Source organism: Podarcis cretensis (assembly GCF_951804945.1).
Source record: "Podarcis cretensis genome assembly, chromosome: 2".
Lineage (NCBI taxonomy): Eukaryota > Metazoa > Chordata > Lepidosauria > Squamata > Lacertidae > Podarcis > Podarcis cretensis.
Window position 1 is genome coordinate 114,722,748 of NC_137171.1, and position 17,423 is coordinate 114,740,170.

Consider the following 17,423-nt stretch of genomic DNA (forward strand, 5'->3'; position numbering starts at 1 on the left):
CCCTAGAGGCTCAGTGGTTTAGACCACAGCACCTGTATCTAGCTGCAAGAGGAGCAAAATGCTCAAGCGGTCATTTAAGCTTGCAATCCTTCTTTGGAGCAACCGGGGGCTGGGGGGGGGGAGCAGAATGGGACATGCACCAGAGCCTGGCTGCTACCATGGAGGTGTCCAGATATTTACCACAAGGGTGGGGGAACATGTGGCTTGGCACAGGTCCCCAATTTGGCCCACAAGACTGCTTTCCCCAAACTACCCCACACCCGCCTTCCACCAGGTATGCTAGCCCTGGTTGGCTGAAGCATATTGAACCACCCACCCGCCCCAACAAGGCGGAAAACCCCTTTCTGCCCAAGGAACACACTCACTTCAGGACAACAATGCAGTGGGTGGTGCCAGGTAAAAAAGAGGGCGGAGCAATGAGTGTGCCTTTGATCTTCCTACAGCAGGCTAGTTTTCACACACGGCTCACAGGCCCTTCTCTAGCCTTCTCACGGGCAAGAAGAAGAAGAAGAGTTTGGATTTGATATCCCGCTTTATCACTACCCGAAGGAGTCTCAAAGCGGCTCACATTCTCCTTTCCCTTCCTCCCCCACAACAAACACTCTGTGAGGTGAGTGGGGCTGAGAGACTTCAAAGAAGTGTGACTGGCCCAAGGTCACCCAGCAGCTGCTTGTGGAGGAGCAGGGAAGCAAACCTGGTTCACCAGATTACAAGTCCACTGCTGTTAACCACTACACCACACTGGTTTAAGGACCAATTCCAGCCAGGCGGAAACACTCAGGGGGGTGAAAAGCAGGGCTGGTTAGGGGGTGTGGGCCAGGCAGAGAATGCTGGAAGGCCACCTTGAGTCCCTTGGCCTACGACTCCCCCCCCCTTGCCTGACAACTTGCCACGAAGAAATGGTATTCTGGGGGGAACACCGTTCCTCACCTCTCTGAAGCCCAGCAGCTCTCCTGTGGTGGGGTTGCGTTCAGCCTGAAGCGTGGAATGCACAGGGGTGACGTCCACCTCAAAGAGCGACTCGATGTCTTTCTCGCGGGGCCAGAACCTTCCTCGAGAAAGTAGACAGGATTATGGGGGTTTTTTTTGAAAAAAATAACACCAAAAACATTCCCAGATCCCACACCACCAAAACTGCCGCCCCAACCAGAGAGCACACGAGTAACTGTGTCCTCTTTTGCTCCTTTCTGGAAGGAGAGACCTCAGTTTAACACAGGGGAGAGGTGGCTCCACGGCCGCTGAGAACTTCACCTGTGAGACCTTTCGAAGTGGTGGATGGGAAGCCAGTCTGGGCTACTGAGGAAGCGCTGCTCCAGTTCAGAGGCCAGATCCTCAGCGTGAGGGGGCAACCCGTGAGGCAGCTGCAAGGTGGGATGGGGACAAAAGGTGAAGTGTCATTCCTAGATAGTAGCGTCTATGCAGCCAAGGTAACTTGCAGTGGATCACATCCTGATGTAAAACAGGTCATACCCTTGCAGCCACCACGATTACTCTCTCAAAGACTGGTCAGACGTTTTAAGTCACAAAATGTCATTGAAAAGATGGGCGGGAGGGAGAGAAAAGAGACTGGCATATATGGAGGGGGGATTAAACTTTTTAAAAAATTGCTTGACGTTTCACTTGATTGGTTGGTTGCCGTAACTGACCAGCCTCCACTGAGCAAACGAAGAAATGAAGAGTGGAAACAATGCAACAAACCGAAATGCTAGAATTCAAGTTATAAGAAGGGAGATTCCGACTCAACGTAAGGAGGAACTTTCTGACAGCAAGAGTTTTTTGACAATGGAATGGTCTCCCTCGGGAGGTTGTGGACTCTCCTTCTTTGGAGGTTTTTAAGCAGAGATTGCCAGGCAGCCTGTCATGTATGATCTAGTTGAGATTCCTGGATTGCAGAGGGTTGGACTAGATGACCCTCAGGGTCCCTTCCAACTCTATAATTCTACAATTCTATGAATTCAACTTCTTGCATTTGGATCCCAGTTTTATTCTGTCATAGCATGAGGTTCCCAGGAGGCCACTCATTCAGTTCTTGACCAGACCCGCGCCTACTTTGGCTGCCTCACCTGCAGGAGCCAGTGGCTGCTTAAAAAAATTTTTTTTAATGGTTTTCCAGAATTTCAAGATGTGCAGGTGGTGGCTGCTTATTGTTGTTGTTGTTATTTAGTCGTTTAGTCGTGTCCGACTCTTCGTGACCCCATGGACCAGAGCACGCCAGGCACTCCTGTCTTCCACTGCCCCCCGCAGTTTGGTCAAACTCATGCTGGTAGCATTGAGAACACTGTCCACCCATCTCATCCTCTGTCGTCCCCTTCTCCTTGTGCCCTCCATCTTTCCCAACATCAGGGTCTTTTCCAGGGAGTCTTCTCAAGAGGTGGCCAAAGTATTGGAGTCTCAACATCACGATCTGTCCTTCCAGTGAGCACTCAGGGCTGATTTCCTTAAGAATGGATAGGTTTGATCTTCTTGCAGTCCATGGGACTCTCAAGAGTCTCCTCCAGCACCATAATTCAAAAGCATCCATTCTTCAGCAATCAGCCTTCTTTATGGTCCAGCTCTCACTTCCATACATCACTACTGGGAAAACCATAGCTTTAACTATACAGACCTTTTTCGGCAAGGTGATGTACTACCATTAAGAAAATTCCTCTCTCGTCCCAGGGTTGGAAAGGGGCTTACCGTGGTTAGCGGGAATCTGTCTCCATTAGGCCCTTCCTCTTGGGTGATGAGCTCAAAACGGCCGGCACATCCAACCTCCAGAATGGAGAGGGGTAACTCCAGAGGCCCCCTGGGGGGCAGGACTAGCAGGGAACAAGGAGATAAGGACATTTTGAAATTCACCATCCCATTTTCAGTCGCTACTCCCGCTTACCCCAGTGTAACTTTCAAAGAATCGTAAGGCTGAAAGGGACCTCAGAAGTCATCGGCGCCGAATGCAACTTACAACATGCTGGTTTGGGGGATCCTTACTCCAAATTATTATGAAATATCAATAAATATATTTTCACCCACCCCAAAAAGGAATGCAGCTACAGGACCCTGAATTATGGCTATCCACCCTTTGCTTAAATTACGTCCAGGAAAGGCAAAGTTTACTGATGCAAAGGTCAGATTCCTTTGGTTTTATTTGACGAAAAATATGTGTGCCACTTTTCCAAACAAGCTGAGAAGCATCTCGCAGCAATAAAAGCCCATTAGGACATATAATATTTCAACAAAACCATATAATAGTATCTTATTATTATCTGTTTTATTATCTGGCTTACTGTTTTACGACCTATTATAAACATCCCTGGTGATCTTTTGTTGTTGTTGGCATCTATCTCTCTTGAGAGACAATGGAGTCATAGCTGTCAACTTTTCCCTTTTCGTGCGCGGAATCCTATTCGGAATAAGGGAATTTCCCTTTAAAAAAGGAAAACGTTGACAGCTATGAATAGAGTGCACTTCTCAGGGTGAAAGGCATCATGAAAAGGGGCAGAACGGGGCAGAACTGAGAAAAGTGGGCTTATGCTTGTTCTGCCAATGGATGCAGGGGTCCAGAACAGAACCCTGGCACAAAACGAGGATGTCTGTACTAGATAACTAGATTTTCATAACTTTGCTTTTACCTGTGTTTTATTGATCGTTATTACTTTATTCACGTTACTTAAAATATTCTTTGTTTTCTCTCTCTAAAAAAAATGAATAAATTAATAATGGCCTTATATAAGCATGAGCAAACATAACTAATTTTTACTTTCCCTCAACTTTTCCCCATTTTCAGTTGGCTATGTAGCTTTCAAGACGTGGTGACTGAGCTTGCTCAGTTTTCCCTTCTGTGCTGTGTCTTTTTTATGTTGTAAGCCTGCATGGAAAGAACCGTCTTTGTTTTAAATCTGTGTACAGCACAAAGCAAAATTTATTACTTATTTTTCTGCTCTGCTTTCCTTTAGACCACATCAGTGAGGCTGGGGGGGGGGGGGCTTGTCGTCTGGTCCCTTTGGTGCTGCAATTGCAGCAAAAACTACGCTGGAGGCAGCAGTTATGAGTTCCCGGTCTCTGCAGCCACAGCGGGCGCTGTGATTCTCCAGAGGTTTGAATGAATGGCTTGAGACAGACGGATGCCAACAATTCATTTCATAAAAATTACACACCACTTGACAGTTAAAAAACAACAACCCTCTTCAGGTTTACAAATGATAAAACAGTATTGAGGGGGAATTCACAACCCTCCTTTAAAACATACGAAAGCTGAAATACTAAAAAAAAAAAAAAGGCTAAAATTGCTCCAGCTCTTTAAGCATCTGGGCAAGGCTTGATCTAAACAGGACTGTTTCTAGCAGCCTCCGAAAAGATCCCGTCGAAGGCGCCTGCTTGATCTCAAGTGGCAGGGAGTTCCAAAGGGGAGGCGCTGCCAAAGTTCTCTCACCTATCCTCTCCATCTCCATCGCCACTTCCACAGCTCGCCCAGGGGCGTGGCCAACCCCTAACCCGGAAGTGTTCCTTCAAGCCCAACCTGGTGAGGGCGGAAGCTTCGGCCACACGGCTGAAAGCGACTCCAAAGGCAGGGAGGAGCCGTCGCTACTCGGCCGGGCGGAAGCCGCTGAAAAGCGGAAGCGAGCGACGACGCCGACACGGGATTGGTCGAATTCCAGTCGGAGGCGGAGCGCCCAGTTGGAAGCAAGCGGAAGCAGTCGTTTGGAAGAGCAGCCGGGGCCCGCTTGGTTCCATTTCCAACGCAGGCGGGGCCCTCTCACTGTTGTCCAATGGTGGCGCGGCATGCAAATTGCAAACGACTCGCCGCTGCGTCGCACGCATGCTCAAACTGTTCGCGTTTCGAACGTTTCCTCCCTGCTGCGCAATTCAGCCAATGAGCGGCCGATATGTAAATCGCTCCTTAAACACGCTCGCGCGCCGCCAATTCGGCCGCCTTTCCAATCAGCCAATGGGCTTCGCGTTGCCGGGTGGCTTATGCAAATATACGTATAGACTTCCTCCCGCTGCGTGGCTTGTCCCAGAGGCGTGTCTAGATAGAGCGTGCTGGGAGAGAAGGCTCGCGCGACAGGGAGAGGACGCGGGAGCAGCTGGTGAGTGGGAGGCCGGAGGAGGGATGTGATTGGTGCAAAGCGCGTTGCATTCCAATGTCTCCCCAGTAAATAAGCAGGCAGGAAAACGAGTGTAAGGGAAGAAAGGGTCGAATAGGCCACCAATTTTATTGGTTTGCATGCTTAGGCATTATAGGGTATACCATTTTCAACTCCAGCCCTTCTGCTGGGAGTGCCTCTAGGGTCAACCTAACCTGGGGGTGGGTGGGTGAGGGTGCTATGGCTGACAACAACAAATAATAATAATAATAATAATAATAATAATAATTTTTATTTATACCCCGCCCTCCCCAGCCAAGGCCGGGCTCAGGGCGGCTAACAAGCAATAATAAAAACAAGTTGAATGAATACAACTTAAAAACAAGATTAAAAGACAACATTCAAATATTAAAATGCAGCCTCATCACAGGAGGAGAAAGAAAAAAGAAAAAAGAAAGAGGGGAGGGAATCATATTGGCTCCAAGCCAAAGGGGTAACCCCCTGCCAGGGGTTCCTATTTCAGCTCTTCCTGGGTCCCTTTATAGGGATACCCTTTTGCATGCAGGGGCAGGCAGAGGCGGCAACCTGCCCTCGTTACACGACTAAGGCTTACCCAATGTCTACTGCCACTGGAAACCAAAGGCAGGGGCACCTGGGTCAAAGACTTAGTTTGGCAGAAAAAAAAACCTGTGCATATGCGCACGCGCGCGCACACACACACACACACACACACCGGCTGGGAGTATCAAAGGCGCCCCTCTGGAAGCTTCACCCTGGGGCAAGCAAACCCTGGCTAGCCACCTCCCTTAGCTATGACGCTGCCAGAGGTGGGATATTTGTGCAAAGCCAAGCTGCAAATGTGCTTGTACAGTGGTACCTCAGGTTAAGAATTTAATTCGTTCTGGAGGTCCTTTCGTAACCTGAAACTGTTCTTAACCTGAGGTGCCACTTTAGTTACTGGGGCCCCCCGCTGCTGCCGCACAATTTCTGTTCTCATCCTGAAGCAAAGTTCTTAACCCAAGGTACTATTTCTGGGTTAGCGGAGTCTGTAATCTGAAGCGTCTGTAACCTGAAGCGTATGTAACCCAAGGTACCACTGTACTTGGCATGACCCCACTTCTGCACTTAAAATTATCTTCCTTTTAAAAAAATGAAAATGGAATATGGCGCCTGGAATAAGGTGTGGGGTTCCCTCCCCGCCAGAGCTGAAACTGGCACCTTCGTTATGTAGTTTTTGCTGACTGCTGAAGACGCACATGCTTTTGACAGTGCATCTTCTTTTTGGACCTGCCCTATTCTCTCGGCTGCTATCAGTTTTAAATATTTTTAAAAATATTGCGAACCTGCTGGATCAGCTGACAGCCCATCTAATCCAACATCCTGTTTTTATATGGGCTCATCTGAATTCTGGGCTAGGTGGGCTATCAGCCTGATTCAGCAGAACCTTCTTAGGTGGCATTATTTGTTCTTGCTTATATGGAGACCCTATCTGTCATCCCCTTTTTTCCACAACCATTAAAGCTCTTGGAGGAAGAAGCCATGTTGCACTATGGACCCAGGTTGGTTGACCAACCCACAAGCGGCCGCTGATGGCCTACTTTGTTGTTTTCCCTTTCCAGACGGTGACTTTGCTTATCAGCCATGATTGTCTTACCCCCGGGACTGACAGATGAAGAGGAGGCTCTGCAGAAGAAGTTTGCCAAACTCAAGAAAAAGGTCAGACTCCTTTTCGTCGATGCCGAGGGGTAGATTCCACCCTAGGTAGGCCAGGCCGAATCAAGTTGTTGGCTGTTCAAGGCTGTTGGTCCACTCAGTCCCAGCCAGCGTGGCCAACAATCAGACACAAAAATAGAAAGAAGCTTGCTGGATAGAATAGAATAGAATTGTAATAGAATTGTAGAGTTGGAAGGGTCTGTCAGGAGTTCAGCCTACACTCGAGTAGGACCCTGGCAGAGACACATGCCCAACTGGCATGTTCCCTCCCTCCTGGTCTTTCGTTCGGGAGCTTCAAAAGCTTCTGCCCGAACATCACAGCGACTGATGTCAACCGACACCGGCACACTTAGGGATCTGCAGAGTTTGCGCAATTGCGTAACAGACTTCAGCAACTCAGCATTTTGGCTAATCTATTTACATATAAACACACATGGAGCACTGGCTCCCTCTCTCTCTAGCATCAGACAGCTAAAAGAAAGAACAAAGGACAATAGTCCCACTTCATAGAACACAGTAACACAAACATCCTGTCTCCATCACTTCCCACTCTGTGGAGTCAAAACACATACCGTCATGTGAAAGACAACAATCCTATGACTGCAGTCATGGAGCAGGAATTCCAGCATGGTCATCTATGCAGCAAGCTAAACAATACATGACAGATGGCCATCCAACCTCTGCTTAAAAACCTCAGAGGAAGGAGAGCCCACAACCTCCCAAGGGAGATCGTTTCACTTCCTGCCAGAAAGTTCTTCCTGATGCGTAGTCAGAATCTCCTTTCTTGTAGCTTGAAGCCATTGGTTCGAGTCCTACCCTCGAGAGCAGGAGAAAACAAGCTTGTTCCCTCTTGCATGTTATGGGGCCCATCTAGTCCAGCATTCTGTTCTCACAGTGGACAACCTAATAATAAAAATAATAATATTTATACCCCTCCCTCCCCAGCCAAGACCAGGCTCAGGGCGGCTAACAACCAATAATAAAAACAAGTTGATTGAAATACAACTTAAAAAACAAGATTAAAATGCAACATTAAAACATTAAATTGCAGTCTCATCACAGGAGGAGAAAGGAAGAAAAAAAAAGAAATCAAATCAAGGGAATCAAATTGATTCTAAGCCAAAGGCCAGACGGAACAACTCTTGTCTTACAGGCCCTGCGGAAAGAAATCAGATCCCACAGGGCCCTGGTCTCATGAGACATGCCTCTGGGATGATGGGGAGTTGTAGCCCAGCAATTTCTTGAGAACCACATGGTCACCTGTTGGTAGACGACAACAGAAGAAGACGGGAGGGAAGGAAAGAGAGGGAAATAGGTTTGGAGATGCCACATTCAATATGGTTGTTGTGGTTGTTCCTCCCCAGAAAAAGGCCCTCATGGCCTTGAAGAAGCAGCAGAGTTCAACCAGCCAAGCCAGCCAGGGAGGAATTAAACGCTGTAAGTCGGACTTCCACCAAGGGAGGTGGGTGGAGTGGAGTAGGGTGCACCTGGGTCCACCAACACTTCGGACATTCTTTTGCATTTCTTCTACCCGCTTTGCAGCCATCTCTGACCAGCCGGTTGTGGACACGGCCACAGCGACGGAGCAAGCCAAGATGCTCGTGAAAACGGGGGCCATCAGCGCTATCAAAGCCGAGAACAAGAACTCGGGGTTCAAGCGCTCTCGCACGCTGGAAGGGAAGCTGAAAGTAAGGGGAGCTAAGTGGGTGGAGACTAGGGCTGGGGGATGTCTGGTTGTCAACGTTGTGATATATCACCAGCTAAACATTGCAATATGCCAACGTATCACGATGTCTGAAATAAGACAAGGGCATTGGCTGGCTTCACGGTTTTTCCTGTATCACACACGCACACACACGTCATGGTTTGTGTTATATTTTGCCAGGTCAAAAATTATGATTCCTTTTTTAAAAAATAAATAAAATTAAATTTTTATTAAGTACAAATTAGAAAACATACATATTTACAACAAAAGAAAATACAAAAGGAAAAAAAATACATATAACGAAGGAAAAAAATTAGAGAATACTTTGTCTCTTTTCATATTTACAGTTATTTATACCTCTATAAAATGCTATTCACAATAAAGGAGTGAAATGAAAGATAAGATATCAGAAAAAAGGGGGGGAGAACAAAGAAAAAATAAAGAAGTAAAAGAAAAAGATTATAGTTGAAAATTTTTAAAAGTAGATAAGTATTCACTATACATAGCCATTTCCTATCTATATTTATATTCAATTGTATAATTTTATCTTGTCCTTATCAACCTTAAATAAAGTGTTGTTGTTTTTAAAAAGAAGGTCAAAAATTATGAACTGATATCACAATACGGACTTCAAACCCGTTTTGGACGATATATCGATATATTCCCCCAGCCCTAACAGAGACTGTGGGAAAGGGGAGCAGGGTTGTCTTCAGCAGGGCCTTAACATCTTGCTTGTCTTTAGGATCCTGAGAAAGGACCCGTCACGACTTTCCAACCTTTTCAGCGCAGCATCTCTGCAGACGACGATTCTCAAGAGGTACCTGGCATTTGAGTTCCCGGCTAGGGGAGGGAAACGGGGTGGGTTGGCATAGAGCGAGGCAACCCTGCTTGCTCCTCCGCCTTCGCTGGTTTATGGGGGCACCCCAGGGCAGCATAAATTCTTTCTGCATCCTTTATGGAGCTCCCCTGTTCAGCTGCCTTTTACTGACGCAGATCCATTGGCCCATCTAGCTCAATATCTAGTAACAGATCTAGTAACCATCTAGTAACAGATTGAGGTTGAATCCTGACAAGACAGAAGTACTGTTTTGGGGGGGACAGGAGGCAGGCAGGAGTGGAGGATTCCCTGGTCCTGAATGGGGTAATTCTGCCCCTGAAGGACCAGGTGCGCAGCCTGGGAGTCATTTTGGACTCCCAGCTGTCCATGGAGGCGCAGGTCATATCTGTGTCCAGGGCACCTGTTTACCAGCTCCACCTGGTACGCAGGCTGAGACTCTACCTGCCCGCAGACTGTCTTGCCAGAGTGGTGCATGCTCTGGTTATCTCCCGCTTGGACTACTGCAATGCGCTTTACGTGGGGCTACCTTTGAAGGTGACCCAGAAACTACAACTAATCCAGAACGCGGGAACTGGACTGGTGACTGGGAGTGGCCGCCAAGACCATATAACACCAGTCTTGAAAGATCTACATTGGCTCCCAGTACGTTTCCGAGCACAATTCAAAGTGTTGGTGCTGACCTTTAAAACCCTAAACGGCCTTGGTCCAGTATATCTGAAGGAGCGTCTCCACCCCCATCGTTCAGCCCGGACACTGAGGTCCAGCGCCGAGGGCCTTCTGGCGGTTCCCTCACTGCGAGAAGCCAAGTTACAGGGAACCAGGCAGAGGGCCTTCTCCGTAGTGGCGCCCACCCTGTGGAATGCCCTCCCACCAGATGTCAAAGAGAACAACAACTAACAGACTTTTAGAAGACATCTGAAGGCAGCTCTGTTTAGGGAAGCTTTTAATGTTTGATGTACTTCGGTATTTTAATATTTTTTTGGAAGCCGCCCAGAGTGGCTGGGGAAGGGTATAATTAATAAATAATAAATAATAAATAATAAATAATAAATAATAAATAATAAATAAATTATTATTATTATTATTATTATTATTATTATTATTATTATTACTGTCCGCGCTGGTTGGCAGCAGCCCACCAGGGTTTCAGGCAAGGAGTCTGGAGGATCGGACGTGGGGCCGTCTGCATGCAAAACATTCTCTCCCACAGAGCTGTAGCCTTTCCCCCAACATGCAAGGATGGGTCCATGGGAACTGCTGGCCGGCAGTTCTGTGATGGATGCCAGCCACTTTTCATAGTGGGAAGGGGCCATGTGGTCCAAGTATGCTCAGAGCTGCAACTGGAAGACCCACAAGTATCCAGGAAAGCTCAAATCAAGCTTCCTGCCTCCATGTTTTACTTTCCACACCGTCAGAGGCAGTATGATTGCCAGTTGCTGGAAATATCAGGAGAGGAAGGTGATTGCGGGTTTCCCTTAGGCCAGTGTTCCCGCAGAACAGTAACTACCACAGAGATGTCAACATTTTCAAAAGTAGGAGGTCCATGGCTTGGCTTTTGAAAAACAAGGGTTGCACAATACTTAGGGAATTGGGAACAGCTGCCTTAGACAATTGGTTGGCCAACTGGGAGCATAGCTGTCAACCTTCCCTTTTTTTGCGGGAAATACCCTTATTCCAGCGCCGCTTCCCGCTGCTATCCCGGATTGTTAGATATCCCGTAGACTGTCTCCGGGACAGGTGAGGCTGCTGATCCCTTACTTTCGAGGCTGCTGATCCCTTATTTTCAAATCTGAAAGTTGACATCTATGGCTGGGAGAGCAGATTGTTGGGCTAGATGGGGTATTTGGTCTGACCCAGAAGGGCTGATCTCACGTTCCCAGGATGTAGCCAAAGGGATCGACGCTGAAGAAAGCAAGGACACCGTTTTGAGTTCTCCATGAGTTCCACCCCAACCCCTGTTAAGCCACAGTTCAGCCAGTCATCCATGCTTGTAGCTGCCACATGACATTGTGGAACTGATGAAACAAGAAGGAACTAGATCCCAAAAGGTCTTTGGGGTGGCGAAAGAGAGAGTAGGGGTGTTTGTTTTTAGCTACCAGAAGTTTCTTGTTTCAGCCCAGGGCTACTAGCTGCTAATTTTAATACAATGACTGATGTCTTTTTTTTAAAAAAAATGTTTTGTTTCAGTCACGGCGTCCCCAGAGGAAGTCTCTCTATGAAAGGTTGGTTCTCTTCATAATAAAATCTAGATGATTTGACCTTTCGATATTTGTTTTAGCCTGTAGGATCAGGCCAAATCCCAGAGCACTCCAGCAAACAGTGTTTTGGTTGTGGCAGTTTAATAATTATGAGGCTCCCCACTCCTACTCTGATCTGTTGATCCCTTCTCAAGGTATAAATGGCCTTATCGGCTTAGGCCTTTGAAGATCTATTTGTTTCAAATGACACATAATAAGGATTATTTCACTGATTACGCTGCTGGTTTCTCAGCTATTTGGTTGCTTGTTGTGCTGGTTCGAAGTGCATTTTCAAATTATTTATTAATGGCAGGTAATTTTTGGCACTGGCGGTGGTTTCGAAATGTGTTTTTAAAAATGATTACAGTGGTACCTCTGGTTGCGAATGGGATCTGTTCCAGAGCCCCGTTCACAACCTGAAAGGAACGCAACCCGTGTCTGGGCATGCGGGGGTCATGATTCACCACTTCTGTGCATGCGCACGATGTCATTTTGAGCATTTGCGCATGCACGAGTGGCAAAACCCAGAAGTAACCCTTTCCGGTACTTCTGGGTCGCCACGGGATGCAACCTGAAAAGACGTAACCTGAACCGAACGTAACAAGAGGTATCACTGTATCTCTATTTTGAAATGTTTGGTATTTGGTGACTGAGAGCGGCCGCCGGGACCATATAACACCGGTCTTGAAAGACCTACACTGGCTCCCAGAACGTTTCCGAGCACAGTGTTGGGGCTGACCTTTAAAGCCCTAAACGGCCTCGGTCCAGTATACCTGAAGGAGCGTCTCCACCTCCATCGTTCTGCCCGGACACTGAGGTCCAGTTCCAAGGGCCTTCTGGCAGTTCCCTCGCTGCGAGAAGCCAAGTTACAGGGAACCAGGCAGAGGGCCTTCTCGGTAGTGGCACCCACCCTGTGGAACGCCCTCCCACCAGATGTCAAAGAGAAAAATAACTGAAAGCCACCCAGAGTGGCTGGGGAAACTCAGCCAGATGGGCGGGGTATAAATAATAAATTATTATTATTATTATTATTTATTATTTGTAACCTGCGGTTTACAAATCGCATTGTATTATTGAAATTGTGATTTGACGGCGCACATTCTTTAGATGCTGCCTTCAAAGTGAAATAAAAATGGGTATAAATGACGCCTCTCCCATTCCATGCTCTTCCCCAGCTTTGTGAGCTCCAGCGATCGCCTGCGGGATCCAGAGAAGGATCTAGAAGTGGGCAGGGATCCGGACAAAGAGCCAGACCGGGGGGAGAACCTCCGCAATTTTGAGTGGGACTATGACCGTGATCGCAGCCGGGACCGGAGCAGAGAGCGCGACAGAGACCGGGATCGAGACCGGGACAGGGATCGGGATCGGGACCAAGACAGGGATAGGGACAGAGACAGAGAAGGCAGCTTCCGCCGTAAGGACTCCTTGGGGGCAGGGTGGATAAAAATCAATGATTTCTTAATAAATAAAATAAGATTTTTCGAATTTTAAATGGTTTTTAAAAAAAATTAAATTGGATTTTAAAAATACAATAGTACCTCAGGTTACATATGCTTCAGGTTACAGACTCCGCTCTCCTCTTAACGACCCCTCTAACGACCCTTAAGAAACGACAGCTCCCAGAATTCTTTGGGGGAAGCCGTTGCTGTTCAAAGTGCTCTCATAGCGCTTTAAATGTAGGGTGTGGGTCTGGTTCTGGATATTACGATCTCACGGAGTTGCTGGCATCAGGTTTTGAATACAGTGGTACCTCTGGTTACGAACTTAAATCGTTCTGGAGGTCCGTTCTTAACCTGAAACTGTTCTTAACCTGAGGTGCCACTTTAGCTAATGAGGCCTCCCGCTGCCGCCGTGCGATTTCTGTTCTCATCCTGAGGTAAATTTCTTAACCTGAGGTACTATTTATGGGTTAGCGGAGTCTGTAACCTGAAGCACCTGTAACCTGAGGTACCACTGTATCACGTGAGCCAGTTGTGAACTAGGATACATAGAGTCCCCAGGAAGGGTAGGCAAGGTTTCAAAGGGGTTTTGGCATCCGGCTAGGTTTAAGAGGGCCATGGGGCGACAGGAGTGTTTTCTGACCTGTCAATCTTCCTTTCCTAACCCAGGTTCGGATTCATTCCCAGACCGACGTGCTCCGCGCAAAGGGAACACGGTGTACGTCTACGGGGCGGACATGAAGCAGAGCATGCTGCGCACCGCTTTCTCGACCTTTGGGAACATCATTGATCTCTCCATGGACAATCCCCGCAAGTGAGTGGTGAGAAGGAAGGCAAGGTTGGCCCAAGAGGCAAAGCTTGGGCCAGATCCACCGGGGGAAACATGCAAACGACACCTCACTCCCATATGGACATGCACCAGGAAAGCCACCCAGGGGGACTGGAACAACCCAGTTAGATGGGGAGGGTACTACTACTACTACTAATAATAATATATTGAGGGCAGAGCAGTGCTTTGCATGCAGAAGGTCACAGGTTCAATCCCTGGCATTACCAGGTAGGCTGGCGCCTGACATCTCCACCATCTGGAGTTGCATTCCTAGGGAACATTGGATCTGGACTGTTTTCTCGCACTGATGCCACATCCTGTATCAGTATCAATGAATTTCAGGAGCCAAAATGCCTTTTCTGTGTAGCCTGTGCAGAAGCAGCGATCAACGGTATACTTACTGTATTTTTCGCTCTATAAGATGCACCGGACAATAAGCCGCACCTAGTTTTAAAGGAGGAGAACAAGAAAAAAAAATATTCTCTCCCTCTCTGCGCAGCGCCTCTCCAGCAAAGCGGGAGGAGAAATGGAAGCGGCTCCGTTTCGTCTCCCACTTTGCTGAAGGGGCACTGAGCAGCTTTCTGTCTCTGCGCAGCGCCTCTCCAGCGAAGCAAAGTGAGAACAGCAAGAGGGATCGCTGCGCAGCGTAAACAGTGATCCCTCTTGCTGTTCTGGCTTCTGAGATAGCATGCCAAGCCTCTTCAGGGCAGGAGGAGCGTTCCGGCTGCGCAGCCTGCATTCGCTCCATAGGACGCACACACATTTACTTTTTAGGAGGGGAAAAGTGCGTCTTATAGAGTGAAAAATACGGTAATTATTGTTGCTTGTCTTCACTTGCCCCACCTCACTGCCCTGCTCATGGTTGTGAAGAATATTCTTACGTTATGAACGATTAATAATAATAATAATAATTTATTATTTATACCCCGCCCATCTGGCCAGGTTTCCCCAGCCACTTTGGGCAGCTCCCAGCAGAATATTAAAACACCATAAAACATTAAAAACTTCCCTATATAGGACTGCCTTCAGATGTCTTCTAAAAGTCAGATAGTAGTTTATTTCCTTGACATCAGATGGGAGGGCGTTCCACAGGGCGGGCGCCACTACCGAGAAGATCCTCTGCCTGGTTCCTTGTAACCTCACTTCTCGCAGTGAAGGAACTGCCAGAAGGCCCTTGGAGCTGGACCTCGGTGGCTGAACGATGGGGGTGCAGACACTCCTTCAGGTAGACATGGACGAGGCCATTTAGGGCTTCAAAGGTCAGCACCAACACTTTGAATTGTGCTCGGAAACATACTGGGAGCCAGTGTATATCTTTTAGGACCGGTGTTATGTGGTCTTGGTGGCCGCTCCCAGTCACCATTCTAGCTGCCGAATTCTGGATTAGTTGCAGTTTCCGGGTCGCCTTCAAAGGTAGCCCCATGTAGTCCGCATTGCAGTAGTCAAGTGGGAGATAACTAGAGCATGCATCACTCTGGCGAGATAGTGCGCAGGCAGGTAGGGTCTCAGCCTGCGTACCAGATGGAGCTGGTTGACAGCTGCCCTGAACACAGAATTGACCTGCGCCTCCATGGACAGCTGTGAGTCCAAAATGACTCCCAGGCGGTGCACCTGGTCCTTCAGGGGCACAGTTACCCCATTCAGGACCAGGGAGTCCCCCACACCAGCCTGCCCCCTGTCCTGCCAAAACTACTACTGCCACCATTAAGAAAAATAGATAGGAATAGGCCAATATATATGTGGTCTGTCCCTGGATAAAGCGAATCTTCTTCTTTAAGTTCTCAAAGCTCAGCCTAGATCAAGATTGTAATCTGAACTAACCGTAGGTGTAACTGAGAATCACAGTCACGTCTGTCGTTTGAAAAATAAAGACGTTAGAGCTGCCCTGCCCAAAAATGGCAGCTAGGCATTCTGTTTCAGTGACCGCAACCTTGGTTAAAGGAGCCATTTGGCGCCTAGCTTACATATTTGAGTTTCTAACACTGCTGGTAAGGTAAGGCAGCCAAGAAGACAATGCCTTTTTCCAGGGATCAGCCGTTAACCCTCTTCTCTCTCCCCCCTCAGCTGTGCTTTTGTCACTTATGAGAAGATGGAGTCTGCGGACCAAGCCATTGCTGAGGTAACTGCCACTGATTTTCCCCTCTGAGTTGCCTGAAATGTCCAGCGCCGAGGGCCTTCTGGCGGTTCCCTCACTGCGAGAAGTCAAGTTACAGGGAACCAGGCAGAGGGCCTTCTCGGTAGTGGCGCCCGCCCTGTGGAACGCCCTCCCACCAGATGTCAAAGAGAACAACTACCAGACTTTTAGAAGACATCTGAAGGCAGCCCTCTTTAGAGAAGCTTTTAATGTTTGATACGTTACGGTATTTTAATATTTTGTTGGAAGCCGCCTAGAGTGGCTGGGGAAGCCCAGCCAGATGGGCAGGGTATAAATAATAAATATTATTATTATTATAAATGAGGCTAGGAAAAAACAGGAATGGGGTGATACCCAACATTAGTCATTAGAATTAAGTCCATGGGTTTTCGTGAGTCTGCCCTAGATGCAGAGGAGTGACAGGAGACAGTGTAGCCTGGGGAGTGGTGGTGGGTCGATGACACGTGGTCAGAGGGAGAAGAGAGAGAGGACTGGGGGGAGGAGGTGTCGGGAGCAGAAGAGGCAACAGGGTTTCGTGAGCAGGAAGAAGTTGTGACAGAGCGGGCAAGACTTGGAGGCAGGGGAGGAGGAGGGGCAGGAGCCAAAGATGAGGCCGACTTCTTGGTTCTATTGCTCTTTAAGGTGCTTCAGGGCTCTCTGGGCCCGTGGAGCAATTTCTGTAGAAATGGATTAAGGCACCCCACCCCCTTGCCTCCTTAACAGCTCAACGGAAAGGTGGTGGAAGATGTGCAGCTGAAAGTCAGCATTGCCCGCAAGCAGCCCATGCTGGACGCAGCCATCGGCAAATCGGTGTGGGGATCTTTGGGTAAGTGCTGGAGGAGAGGGGTCCGGAATGGGGAGGCAGGAACCAAGTTCCAAGACGATGGGAAGTGGTTTGAGTGTTGGTGGTGGGGATATGGAACTCAGGGATCTCCCAAGCTCCCGTGTTTTGATGAGAGGAATCGGAGAGGTAAGTGGGGTCAGATTCCCAGAGAAGTGTGTGCTAGTAATAGCAATCAGCAACTTTCAGTCTGCCAATAACATATCCCACTCGCTTAAAAGGGTTTGTGGGGCCTGGGAGTCCACCACCAGTTGCCCCAGAATCTGCTTCTTTATCGTCTTCAGAGGTTCAGCTGGGTAGCGTGAGAGAAGCTGGTCACCTTTGCCTTGTTGTGATCTGTGATCCTAGATGTCCCTCCCCTCTCTCTTTCCCAGCTGTGAAGAATAGCACCAAGGGCTCTCACCGGGACAAGCGATCCCAGGTCGTTTACAACGAAGACATCTTCTGAGGCCTGTGGGACAATCCCCATTTCGAGTGGTGGGGTATTTCTTAAATGTTTGCTTTTTTGTTGTTGTTGTTAAGATGTGCAAATAAACATTGGCTGTGTCTTCGAAAAAGCACTGTATTGCTTCTCTTCAAGTCTGTACCTCAAAATGCACCTGAGCCCGTGGGGGAAAGACTTGT

At 48.1% G+C, this 17,423-nt stretch overlaps 2 protein-coding genes and 1 long non-coding RNA gene across 3 annotated transcripts in view; 1 reads left to right on the top strand and 2 right to left on the bottom strand.

The window, feature by feature from the left end:
• The window catches only part of SKIC2 (SKI2 subunit of superkiller complex), a 54,382-nt gene extending 49,742 nt beyond the window's left edge, over positions 1-4,640 (bottom strand). The window contains exons 1-4 of the mRNA XM_079958260.1: positions 4,409-4,640; positions 2,677-2,798; positions 1,252-1,361; positions 931-1,048 (exon numbers count right to left, since the gene is read on the bottom strand). Of these exons, the coding sequence (XP_079814386.1) occupies positions 931-1,048; positions 1,252-1,361; positions 2,677-2,798; positions 4,409-4,427 (369 nt within the window). The 5' untranslated portion in view covers positions 4,428-4,640. The remainder of the gene's footprint in view (positions 1-930; positions 1,049-1,251; positions 1,362-2,676; positions 2,799-4,408) is intronic.
• Positions 4,641-4,923: 283 nt separating this feature from the next.
• NELFE (negative elongation factor complex member E) lies at positions 4,924-17,359 on the top strand. Its single transcript, XM_079963919.1, has 11 exons — positions 4,924-5,066; positions 6,683-6,779; positions 8,141-8,213; positions 8,319-8,464; positions 9,224-9,298; positions 11,507-11,541; positions 12,732-12,970; positions 13,665-13,809; positions 15,889-15,943; positions 16,682-16,784; positions 17,174-17,359. The coding sequence occupies exons 2-11, from the start codon at positions 6,705-6,707 to the stop codon at positions 17,245-17,247; spliced, it is 1,020 nt and encodes a 339-aa protein (XP_079820045.1). The 5' UTR covers positions 4,924-5,066; positions 6,683-6,704; the 3' UTR covers positions 17,248-17,359.
• LOC307209299 lies at positions 12,340-12,759 on the bottom strand. Its single transcript, XR_013835526.1, has 2 exons — positions 12,648-12,759; positions 12,340-12,528 (listed from the first exon to the last, which is right to left on the bottom strand). It is a non-coding gene; the product is annotated as an uncharacterized lncRNA (long non-coding RNA).
• Positions 17,360-17,423: the final 64 nt, after the last annotated feature.

Excerpts from the sequence above, each read along its gene's own strand:
- NELFE (XM_079963919.1), top strand. The coding sequence starts at position 6,705 with ATGATTGTCTTACCCCCGGGACTGACAGATGAAGAGGAGGCTCTGCAG. Across the intron at positions 6,780-8,140 it reads TTGCCAAACTCAAGAAAAAG|AAAAAGGCCCTCATGGCCTT; the intron begins GTCAGACTCCTT and ends GTTCCTCCCCAG. Across the intron at positions 15,944-16,681 it reads CGGACCAAGCCATTGCTGAG|CTCAACGGAAAGGTGGTGGA; the intron begins GTAACTGCCACT and ends CCTCCTTAACAG.